This window comes from Prionailurus bengalensis, chromosome D3, assembly GCF_016509475.1.
Source record: "Prionailurus bengalensis isolate Pbe53 chromosome D3, Fcat_Pben_1.1_paternal_pri, whole genome shotgun sequence".
In the NCBI taxonomy this organism is placed as follows: Eukaryota; Metazoa; Chordata; class Mammalia; order Carnivora; family Felidae; genus Prionailurus; species Prionailurus bengalensis.
Window position 1 is genome coordinate 57844269 of NC_057356.1, and position 12713 is coordinate 57856981.

Here is a 12713-nt window from a genome sequence, read left to right on the forward strand (position 1 = left end):
TTCACGGAGTTGCACACCAAGCAGCATGGCTTCCCTCAGTAACACAGTCCCTGTCTCAACAACCACCAAAGACAGGAAACGAGGCAAGATGACCTGAGATTACTTGAGTGGTACTGGTATGTGGCGTTCCACTCCGGAGAGGGCTCTCCTGGTGGACTAGGGCTTCATGGAGAGCTCCGACGTGGAGGAGACTGGAGCAGAGCCTTGGGAGGAAGAGCAGGGACATCTGGCCAGCACTGGCAGGTAGGAAACTATATAGTCATGGAAGGAGAACCATGGTGGTGTTTTAGAAGGAAAGTGAGTGGATCAGGAGGCAGAGCCAGATGGTGCATGTAGAAAGTTAATGGCTGGAAAGAAAGGTTGGAGTCATATTATAAAGGAAGAAGGGAAAAAGACTATTCTGAGTTCTCATTTATTGTCTGATTTAATCTTCACAATAGCTCCATAATGGAGGCTGTGGATTAGCCAGGGAATGCTTAGCTAGAAAAACAATGCAGTCTGGGTTAGCTTAAACCAAAGAAGAAAATGCGTCACAAGACCCCAAGGGTTAAAGTGTAGTCAATTTAAATTGGTATCTACCCACTGTCCAGTCACCTGTGATCAAGGGTGGGGGAGGGGGACCGAATTCTACACAAATACGGCTACTAGGGATGCCATGTGAGTGGATACTGTATTGAATAGAAAACAGAATATATATCATAATCCTTAGAGGAATTGTGAAAATGTAATGCAAAAAACTGTAACTTAGAATTATGTAAAAAAATTAAAATTGGAAGGGTAAAGACTAGATATATAGATAAAACATGCTTGGTCATAAGAATTGTTGAGACCAAGTGATGTGTACATGGGATTCATTATTCTGCATATCTTTGTAAATGTTTAAAATTCTCCTTAATAAAAAGTTAAAAAAATACATAGTTCACACAGGGTCCCTTGGTCCTTCTGTTCCAATCATTGTACATGCTTTACTAGATTAAAAACAGACTTGAAGTTCTTTCCCATGCAAGGAAGACACAACCACCTAGACTCATAAGTAGAAAGTTTCAGACTCGGTAAGCATTATTGTCAGAATTCCAGCTGACTACAAGTCCTGATGTATTTCCTTGCAATTTTGATTTAGTGGGTCTGGAAAGGGATTTGAGTGTCTTCTCTCCTAGTGACTCCTTCCAACTCCAGTGACACTGATGCATGTTCAAGTTTGGGGAGCACAGCGTCAAGGGATTCTATGGATTATTATATGCAAGTCATAATATCCTTGGTTTGGGTCCTTCCCTGCTATAGGACTCAAGCAGCATGATGATGTGGTACTTTAAGCACCAATCTTTTTTTTTTTAATTTTTTTTTCAACGTTTATTTTATTTTTGGGACAGAGAGAGACAGAGCATGAACGGGGGAGGGGCAGAGAGAGAGAGGGAGACAGAGTCGGAAACAGGCTCCAGGCTCTGAGCCATCAGCCCAGAGCCTGACGCGGGGCTCGAACTCATGGACCGCGCGATCGTGACCTGGCTGAAGTCGGACGCTTAACCGACTGCGCCACCCAGGCACCCCAAGCACCAATCTTAACTACATCAATGCATTATATGGCATTCTGCCATTCATTCTCATTTTGTGATTCCAGCATAGTGTCTTTTTCTTGGGCAACTGATTTATAGAGCCTACTGCCATTTTAATTGCTTTTGTTTCAAAACATAAATCTCATGGATGAGTTTTTATCTCTCCTGTAGCACACTCAACTTACATGTTGTCTGAAGTCTTTCCCCAGGAATGCTCCTGCCTTCCTTTACCAGGGCAGCAGCATAGAAGGCCCTGCACTCAATGGGCCACACCCTTGGTTTAATGCTCTCCTGTTGTCTGAAGTTCTTAATGTTTCTGAACTTGTGTTTTGTAAGTGAAGTCTCATGCAGTATGTGCCCACTGTTCCTCACCAACCCACTCAGAGCCTTCGTGATGTCTGTATGCACAAAATTCCAGCAGACCCGTGATGCATGAGTTGAGATGCAAAGTAAATATAAGCAAGTTATTCCTACAACTAAGTGGGGCCCCAAGAGCCCTAAGAGGCCACACTAAACCAGACTTTGATTTGAACGCAAAAAGAAGGTAATAGCATTCTAAGCAGCATGAATGAACATGGAACTCTGTCATATCCTTTTTTACTCATGTTACTTTTTTTTAAAGTTTTTATTGTACTCATGTCATTAGCCATTTACTCACTTCATTAGCCATCCACTTATGCTGAATATGATGACAAGAAAAAATGAAAACAAAAGGCAGCCCGTAGTTCTTTCAGTCCTTCCTTACTCATTAGTAAGCTGAAAGAATAAGAACGTGTACATACGAAGAAGTGAATAATTGAGATAGGTTTTTTTGGGTTTTTTTTGTTTGTTTTGGCAGTGTTTCCAGTGTTCCAGTAAGGACAAAATACATATACGTACAATTATGTGCACATAAACTATGAAATGCAAATTATCTAATTTTGGTGATTCTACATGAGTTCACTGCCCTTCTAGTTGTAGTTTAAAACTGGAATTGCATAATACAAAGATGAATAAAGTTAATGCTAATAATTTAGAATTTAAATTTTTCGTTACTTAGAACAGTATTCAGCAGAAAATAAAAATCCACCATAACAAGATGTGAGAGACCATGGAAGAAAGGGAGAACATTTCAATGCCTTTAATGGTACTATTTTCCTAATTTCTGGACATCTTCTGTGCTGGGTCCTACACATCAGCTAGCTGCCCGAGTCTTCATGCTCTCCTTTCCTCACCAGAACCCCCATCCTCTGCTATATCCTAAGAGGGCTCCTGCTGATGTGAAGGGCTCCACTGCCCTCCTGGGTCTTCTGCTGCTTCACCTGTGGAAAGCAGAACGGGGCCAGGCCTGACTTCAAAGTAACTCAGGGGACTCAACAAGCACTAGCGGAAGGGTGCTTGCCACAGGAGAGGATGACAGGACTTCTCAATCCCCTTCTGACCCTGACTTGTTTTGGAGTAGCAGCCACAGGCTGGAATCACTTATCTGGTGTTATTGGTTCTCCCTTTGGTTTGATCAGTTTTGGAAGAAAAATATTTCTAAAAGACTAAGACTTCAGCTCTCATCCTTGACAGCTTGGTCCCTCTTTGTCCCTTTCTGCCACTCCATGAATTGTTGGAAGCAGTTAGAAGGCAGAGCAGGTGGAAAGCTCTTGTCAACAGTGGTTTTACCAAAATTCTTTATGAAGAGTCCTGTAGACAATACTTGGGAGTTTTTGTTTTTAAATGGTTCAAGTACAGCAGATCACTTCCTCTTAAAAAAAAAAAAAAGATAGTGTTGACAAACTTTATAGCAATCTGAAAAGGGAGCACAGAATTATGAAAAATAAAAAGAACATGTACAATTGTATCTTCAAGAATTTTCATGGACCATTATGACCCATCAAATTAAGGTATCCACATTTTCTAACAAAAATGAACCAAGAAAGGGCAGCATGAAAATATTCTCACGCAGTGCTGCCCAACAGAACTTTCTGTGATGATGGAAATGTCCCATTATCTCTGTGTTGTCTAATACAGAATCTACTAGTCACATGAATACTCACAACATGGCTAATGCAATTGAGGAACTGAATTTTTCATATCAACAGCCACATGTGGCTAGTGGTTACTAACTGAAGAATACAGTTCTAATGTCTCATGGGTCAAAACCAGCGATTTCCTCAGGGGCCTTCTCTAATCACGGCTGAGGGATGCAGAGGAGTGGGGGTGGGGAGAGGGGAAAGCCCTGAACAGATTATTTAGCTACTTAGTAAGTTCTGAAGCTCTCCACAGCTTTTGGAGGCTGGGCGTGAGGAAAGGACTCTGGGGGAGACCTGAGAATGCCCTTGAACTCCTGGCTAATGCCAGCAGGACTAAAAGGACTAGGATTTGGCTCACTTAGACGGCGAAGAGGCCTGTGGTACCACACACACAATCGGAGGCTTGGGCCATCTGTGCATGGAAATCATCGCTGTGGGGCTGGCAAGGATGTGGAGGTGCTCATTTGCGGACAGGGTTTCCAGGACTAAAAGAGGATTTAGACGTGGAAGGAGGACCTGAGGGCCCTTTCTGGCCACCTGCAGGCTGGACAGGCCCTTTCTTTTTGGGGCTTAAGGTCTTGTTCTTGCTCTTGAACACTTTGCTGGGATCCAGCTTGTTCACGAAGGAGTTGGTCTCTTCTGCGAGTAGGTTTGTGTTGTAGGTGATGGGTTTATACATGTTGAACCATTGCTGTAAGGCAGAATTGGGAAAGCGGTCACAATTCAAAGGAGAAATGCCACTGTTTATGCTTTTTAGTGGGGACCCAGGGGACAGAGGGCTGGGGAGATGGGGCAAAGAGAGCAAAAGGCTTTCTGAAAAACTGCCTTGAAAATCTGTTAGTACTTCCTTTAAGTGAAAGTGATGGCACACACATTGCTTCATGAGGTCTCATAACCTTTACAATAAATGTAGCGCGAGGACTAAGAATGTAAGTAAACACCCTTCCTTCTGATCTAGTGAGCCCTGAGTGTGGGATGTTAGGTCCCAGATCATCAGTGTTCTTCTAATTGTTCTGTCCTCAAACCAGCCACTGCCCATCAGGTAGACTGGGCAGTGCCTTCCTCACACGGAAGGTGCATAACAGAGGCCAGTAGCAGGCCTTGGCTGAAGGCAGGTGCCTGTTGGTGCTGTCTTCCCCTTCTGGGCAAAGAGCATCACATTTATTGATGTGATAATATCAATCACAGAGCATCACAGGGTTGACTGGATGATAGTGTTATGCGACATTTGAGCAAAGTGGGGCCCACCAGATGAATACATACATGGAGCTGAATCCCTCATTTATTGCCACCCAGCCTAAGTTCTTCCGGGCATACCAGGTGGCATATGAGCATTACCTGGCGATCGTATGTTTGAAGTGTTGCCCAGATGTGTAATATAAACGAGGCACATCCACACAGTGGAATATTCTGTATCACTAAAAAGGACAGCTCTGTATGTACTGTAGGAAGTGAGCTCCAAGATGGAATGTTAAGTGAAAAGAAGGTTGCAGAACGATGTGAAAGGTGTATTATTGCAGTTGTGATTTAGAAAAAAGGAACCAAAAATCGTATGCATGCATGCATACTTTCTAGGCAGTAAAGTGTCCTGTGAAAGGCACAAGAAAAGGGGGAACAGTGGCTGCCTCTGGGGAAGGCTGGGAGGCTGGAGAATCTGGGAGTAAGAGACTGACTTTTCACTTTTCCTGTATCTACATACTATGCAAAACAACTTGACCTAAGCCCTCAATAAAATTTAATTAGAAAGTAAACTCCCTGGTGATCCTGAGGATCAGTCAAGTTTGGGAACCACTTAGTTCAGTATAAAGTGAGGCTGTCTACCTATACTGGAATCATCTGCCTTGCATTATGAAGATGCAGGTTCTTGGGCTCCATCCCGGGTCTTCTGAATCAGACAGGGAAACTGAGAATCTGCAACATAAGCATCTCCGTAGATTCTGATAGTCCAGTTTGAGATGATAGGTGTCCCTCCCTTACCTTGGCCTGTGGGCTAATGCCGTAGCTGGTGAAGGCGTACTGCCACTGTGGCAGGCCCAGGTGTGTGATGAGCAGGCGATAGTAAGCGGTAAAGGTATCTGTGAGAAAATGCCAGTATAATGCTCTGTCCAGGAACCAAATCTCAGCGTCTTGTGCCAATGCTGAAATAGCAGACAAAAGAAACGAATGCATGGTGTAACACTTTTCTTTTTTTTTTTTTTTTAAATCTTTTATTTTTGAGAGAGCGTGAGCAGGGGAGGGGCAGAGAGAGAGGGAGACACAGAATCCGAAGCAGGCTCTAGGTTCCGAGCTGTCAACACAGAGCCCCATGTGGGGCTCGAAGTCATGGACTGCAAGATCATGACCCGAGCTGTAGTCGGATGCCCAACCGACTGAGCCACCCAGGCACCCCACACTTTTCTCCTTTTATCTGTAACGTCAAAAAAAAAAAAATTCCAATACTTCAAGGATGTGAAATTAAAGTTCCCTCCCCCCAACCTCCCAGGCCTATGCTCCAGTGGCCACTGTTAGGCATTTCATTGGTATTGTTTTTTACAGATTCCTGATCAGTCAGCCGACTGCCCTGTGTGCTTGGCGCTGGCCTTCTGTGTACTCAGGCTCTCCATTCAGCCACCCCTGCTCCAGTGGGACATACTGTGATCTCAGCTTTCCTGATGGAAGCAGACTCTGAATGGCTCTGATCTTCTGAAGAGGTCTCCATCAGGAATCTGAGGGGCTATGAGCAGCCACTACGGAGGAGCCCAGACCAGCACCCGTCCTGGATCCCACCTGTGCTGCTGCGAGAGGTCCTGGCTGAACTGAAGCAGGCACCATCACACCAGCTCCCACCTCATTTGCTTCTGACACTCCACTCTTCCTACTGCAGACCTCTAATCTAGTGCATCTCCTGTCTAATGGACTTAATGTCTCCCTAAGTGGCCCCAACCCTCCAATCTCTTCCTTTTCCAAGACTGCTTGTGGTCACATACACTTGCATCTCAATTCTGCCATTCTTCTATTGAACAACCTTGACTTCACATGCCAAGCTCTGCATGAAGGGGAACAACTGGCCTCTGGCTTCATCTCCTCCCCACCCACAAGATGAACCGGGCAGCCCAATGAACTGAAGTTATCTGTCACTCCTTCCAAATCAGTTGTACTTTCCCATGGTGTAACTTTACTGTGTGTCTTTGCCTGGATGCTTCCTTTACCTCACAACTCCTCTTGTACCACACCTTCCCATAACCCAATATGTAGATGGAAGGCTACTTTGCAAAGATGGCCCCTCTTTTCTCCAGGGGCAAAATCCTGACGTCTGTATCTTCTCACCCCTACCAGGCAGAGAGCTACTAAAAGAGGGTTCGGCCTTGTCTACAGTCCCTAAGCCAGGGCCTGAACTGCTGTTGGGGGGCGGGGGGCAGATAATAGCTGCTTCAACAGAGGCTGGAGGCTTTTACTCTGGATTTCTCATCTGAGGTCTTTAGCTTGAGGTTTACTAATTCAGGTTTTTAGTGCTGTCAACTTGCCTATGTATAGAAGTATACTAGAAGGATAATGCTTTTCCTGGATGCTTTCCTAATGTGTGAGCCTGCTAGAGGAGCCTATAAACAGAATGACCATTTCTTTTACTTTTTACTTGCTTAGTATCCTACTCCCACTATTTTGTAGTAACTCACAAATGATGACAGCTTAAAAAGACTCTAGTGGTTGGCCTAGAAGGAGATGCTCAGGGAGGACCAAAGGGGATTTCTCAGTCTTGGCATCTCCAAGAGACCCAGTGGCATCTCATGAGTCCAGAGAGGAGTGTGCCTTTTGTGTGAGGACCGGACAGCAGGGTCATCCATGCCACACCCAATGGCAGCCCCATGCTTGTCGCTGATTCTTACCTGGCTTCCCTCTTTTGTAGACAAGGCAAACTTTCCCATTCCCATCGCAAGGATCCAGCTCAAATATCACACTTCGAGAATCAAAGTGAGGCTTCTCTGGCTGGTTCTCACTGGCTGCAAATCCAGAAGTTAATGGTCATGTTCAAACATACTCAACTCAAATACATACTTACTTGTCCAGTTTTGCTAGGGTGAGAAAAAAAACAAAAACAAAAACGGAAAAAACCTTATCTCAGGCATAGTCTTTTAAAAAAAATATTAGAGATAAAGAGAAAGCGGGTGTGCATATGTGGAGGGGAGGGGCAGAGAGACAGGGAGAGAGAGAACCCCAAGCAGGCTCTGCGTTCACAGAGCAGGGCCCAACATGGGGCTTGATCCCACAAACCAGTGAGATCATGGCCTGAGCTGAAATCAAGAGTCAGATGTTTAACCGACTGGGCCACCCAGACGCTCCTCTCAGACATATTCTTAACGACTGTTTCCAATGTGGGCCAAATGAATTCTATACTCTAAATGCCCAGGATCGTATCCATGGTTCAAGCCTTCTGTCTGGGCTTCTCCATCACCAAAAGACAGTATCACGCAATCTGGGGGAAGGTGGCACAAGGAAAACAACCTGAACTTGCTGAGAATGGGAATACATAAAGGCTAAGTAATCTGGCCCGATGTTGACACAACTGTTCTTTTCCCCAGATAACTGCTTTCTCTTCATTTATAGCACTTTTTAAAAAAAAAAAAAATTTAATTTTAGAGCATGTGAGCAGGGGGCAGAGAGAGAGAATTTTAAAAAAATTTTTTGAAGTTTATTAAGAGAGCGAGCAGGGAGGAGCATAGGGAGAAAGAATCTCAAGCAGGCTCTGAGGTGTCAGCAAAGAGCCTGACGTGGGGCTCAAACCCCACAAACCGTGAGATGACCTGAGCTGAAATCAAGAGTTGAACGCTCAACTGATTAAACTACCCAGGCGCCCCACTATGATCTTTTGATTAGAATCTCCTTTCCTCTGTCTAAAATGCATGTTTATAATATTTAATGTTATTTTATAATTAGTGCTAAGTCTGGCTCAATTAGAAATACTATTTTTTCACTTATACATATAGCCATACATATAATTTTATACAAATGTGTTTATTTACATTTCTAACTAAAAATTTTTTAAGAAATAATTAAAAATTTTTAAATAATTAAAAATTATTTCTTAAAAAATTTTTAAATTTACATCCAAGTTAGTTGGCATATAGTGCAACAATAATTTCAGGAGCAGATTCCTTAATGCCCCTTACTCATTTAGTCCATCCCCCGTCCCACAACCCCTCTAGTAACCCTCTGTTCTCCATATTTATGAGTCTCTTATGTTTTGTCCCCCTCCCTGTTTTTATATTATTTTTCTTTCCCTTCCCTTATGTTCATCTGTTTCGTATCTTAAAGTCCTCACATGGGTGAAGTCATATGATATTTGTCTTTCTCTCACTAATTTTGCTTAGCATAATATCCTCTAGTTCCATCCTTGTAATTGCAAATGGCAAGATTTCATTCTTTTTGATCGCCAAGTAATACTCCATTCTATATATATGCCACATCTTCTTTATTCATCCATCGATGGACATCGGCTCTTTCCATACTTTGGCTATTGTTGATAGTGCTGCTATAAACATTAGGGTGCATGGGTCCCTTTGAAACAGCATACCTGTATCCCTTGATTAAATACCTGCTAGTGCAATTGCTGTAGTTCTATTTTTAGTTCTATTTTTAATTTTTTGAGGAACCTCCATACTGTTTTCCAGAGTGGATGCACCAGTTTGCATTCCCACCAGCAGTGCGAAAGAGATCCTCTTTCTCCACATCCTCGCCAACATCTGTTGTTGCCTGAGTTATTAATGTTAGCCATTCTGACAGGTGTGAGGTGGTTTCTCATTGTGGTTTTGATTTGTATTTCCCTGATGCTGACAGTGATTTGATCATTTTTTCATGTGTCGGTTGGCCATCTGGATATCTTCTTTGCAGAAGTACCTATTCATGTCTTTTGCCCATTTCTTCACTGGATTATTTGTTTTTGGGTGTTGAGTTTGGTAAGTTCTTTACAGATTTTGGATACTAACCCTTTATCTGATATGTCGTTTGCAAATATCTTCTCCCATTCCATCAGTTGCCTCTTGGTTTTGCTGTTTCCTTCACTGTGCAGAAGTTTTTATTTTGATGAGGTCCCAATAGTTCATTTTTGCTTTTGTTTCCCTTGCCTCCGGAGATGTGTTGAGTAAGAAGTTGCTGCGGCCAAGGTCAAAGAGGTTTTTGCCTGCTTTCTCTTCGAGGATTTTGATGGCTTCCTGTCTTACATTTAGGTCTTTCATCCACTTTGAGTTTATTTTTGTGTATGGGGTAAGAAAGTGATCCAGGTTCATTTTTCTGCATGTTGCTGTCCAGTTTTCCCAGCATCACTTGCTGAAGAGACTACCTTTATTCCATTGGATATTCTTTCCTGCTTTGTCAAAGATTAGTTGGCCATGTGTTTGTGGGTCCATTTCTGGGTTCTCTATTATGTCCCATTGATCTGAGTGTCTGTTTTTGTGCCAAAACTAAAAAAATTTTAAACATGGCTTTCCTCTCTCCTAGAGGTTATACTTTCATACTCTTTTTGATCAATTCACGGAGTACAAGTTCTGCCTGGCTTCCCCTCTCTATGCTGTAGGCTGGAAAACTCTCTTGAAGTAATAAGCTGAGGTTCCCTTTCTTTATATCCATCTTTCAGGCTCATTGTCCTCCACTGCCTGATGGTCAGTGTCTTGAAATCCATTTTTATATATCTATGTATCTCCAGGTTGGAGGATAAATCAGGTCTGTTACTCCATCTTGGGTGAAATCTAAAGTCCAGATTGTAGGGTCCCACCAAGTTTCAGCAGCCCTGACTGATGATGACCAGGGTCTGTCCTCTGGAGAAAAGTAATAAAAACACGAAACTCACTCAGTGTGGTTCCCTTCTGCCACTTATAGATGCCACTCCAGTTTTTAAAGCTTTCCCAGAGGAGGGGCGCCTCCTGGGCGGCTAAGCGTCTGACTTTGGCTCAGGTCATGATCTCCTGGTTCATGAATTCGAGCCCTGCAACAGGCTCACTACTGTCGGCACCAGAACTGTCAGCGCAGAGCCTGCTTTGGATCTTCTGTCCCCCTCGCCTTCTGCCCACTCCCACTTGTGTGTGTGTTTTTTTTGTTTGTTTGTTTGTTTTTTTACAGAGGGGCACCTGGGTGGCTCAGCTGGTTGAACGTCTGGCTTTGGCTCAGGTCATGATCTCCGGGTTCTTGAGTTCAAGACCCACATTGGGCTCCATGCTGACAGCTCAGAGCCTGGAGCCTGCTTTGGATTCTGTGTATCCTTCTCTCTCTGCCCCTCCCCCATTTGTGTTCTATCTCTCTCTCTCAAAAATAAACAAATGTTAAAGAAAAATAAAAGAAAAAGCTTTCGCAGAGTAGTCTTGGTATGGTAAAATGTACTCTGCCATTACCAAAAGGTCAATATTTGAGTCTTGCTTCCTTTTTTACCAAATAAACAGTGTCACCTATTTTCAGTTCCTCACCGAAATTTTAGTTCGGTTTTATCTTCGTGTGTACATTAGCATATTGTTGTGCCCAATAATTTCACTCTTGGGAGTACCAGTGGATCTCTTTTTTGTTACCTGTTATTTGTGCTGGTTCTTGTTCATGGTGTTGTGTTTCTTCATGTGTGTATTTTTTAAAGTATTTTTTGAAAAATTATTTATAAAACAGTTTGAGGTCTAATTTAATGTTATCTTCCTCTAGGGTAGAATTTTCTTTTTATGTAAGAGCTTTACTGAGATATAATTCACGTACCATACCACTTACTCGTTAAAACTATACAATTCAATGGTTTTTTAGTATATTTACAGTTATGCAACCATTAAGACAATCCATTGTAGAACATTTCTCTAGAGTGAATTTGTTTGTTTCTGCTAGGCCCCTGAGGAGCTTAGTAATCTGGAATCAATTTAGTTTTGGGATTTAACATGTTCTGGGACACACATAGGACTTACACGTGAGCTTCAATCCATGTGAAAAATGGTTACTTTCGGTTCATTCAGTCTCCTCTGGTACTGCTCCTCATGGTGCCAACCTGAAAAGCAGGGTAGTTTTTATGGGTGCCAACTTTTCTAAGTCTTGGACTCTGTTTTATTCCCCCGGCTTCAAGACGAGTCCAATTCACAGCTTTCCAGCATCCTCAGTGCCTGTTTGAAAAGGGCAATGTACCCCAGGCAAAAGCAACTCCAAATGCTGCATCTCTTCCCTGGATTTCTGTCTTCTGGATGTTGATCTGACATTACCTCATCATCTTGTTAGCTCTCTGGTAAACATTTTAGGAAGATGGTTTTTGTATTTTGGCCTGACTTCTCAGTTGTCTTTAGCAGGAAGGCTCTTGTGAATTACCTGTCTGCCATTACCAGAAGAGGAAGTCTTTTCATCAGTTTAGCTCTGCTCCTAAAAATAACATAGATGAGCTTTGCTTTTTATATTGACGGCCTTTGGTTTTCAAAAGAGAAATTTAGGGGCACCTGGGTGGCTCAGATGGTTAAGTATCTGACTTCGGCTCAGGTCATGATCTCACAGTTTGTGAGTTTAAGCCCTGTGTCGGGCTCTGTGCTGACATCTCAGAGCCTGGAGCCTGTTTCGGATTCTGTGTCTCCCAATCTCTCTTTGCCCCCCTCCTCACCCCCACTTGTGCTCTCTCTTGCTCAAAAATAAATAAATGAACATAAAAAAAAAAGGGAAACAATCCCAGAACATTTAATATCGTGATTGATCTGTCTTCTTTTATTTCTCTTAATGTTTTGTTTCCTAATTTATGTTTCTTCTTTTCCCTCATTTTTACTCATGTAATTCAATATTATTAGGTTGGTGATATTACTATACATTTTTATTTCTATATTACTTTCCTTATTTTCACTTGTTTGTATTATTAGATTCATAGGACTCTACCCTTATTTGAAAATAGACCATTATCTCCCCTAATCAAGTGTGGTATGCAGAATTCCAAGATGGCTCCCAGGATTCCTGCTCCTTAATATACAGACCTTTCATGACTTTCTGCCCTTGAGTATAGTCAGGACCTGTGACTATGTTGTAGCCGTTCCCTTGATTATGTTACAAGATAGGAGACTGTTGTAGCAGACTGGAGAGACATTTTCCTGCTAGCTGAGAAGTAAACTGCCATGTTTTGAGAGGGTCATGTGGCTATAATCTGAGGGCAGCCTAACAGAGTTGAGAGTGATCCCTGGCTAACAGCCAGCAACAA

General features: G+C 42.8%; 1 protein-coding gene across 3 annotated transcripts in view; it reads right to left on the minus strand.

The window, feature by feature from the left end:
• Positions 1-2143: 2143 nt before the first annotated feature.
• Positions 2144-12713, minus strand: part of TPGS2 (tubulin polyglutamylase complex subunit 2) — a 69460-nt gene continuing 58890 nt past the window's right edge. For 2 of the 3 annotated variants that reach the window (XM_043558644.1, XM_043558643.1), the window contains 3 exons: positions 7417-7530; positions 5531-5691; positions 2144-4244 (listed from right to left, as the gene is read on the minus strand). In XM_043558644.1, the coding sequence (XP_043414579.1) occupies positions 4014-4244; positions 5531-5691; positions 7417-7530 (506 nt within the window). In that variant the 3' untranslated portion in view covers positions 2144-4013. Of the gene's footprint in view, positions 4245-5530; positions 5692-7416; positions 7531-11457; positions 11538-12713 lie in introns of those variants that run through there. The other variant, XM_043558645.1, reaches the window with a different exon arrangement.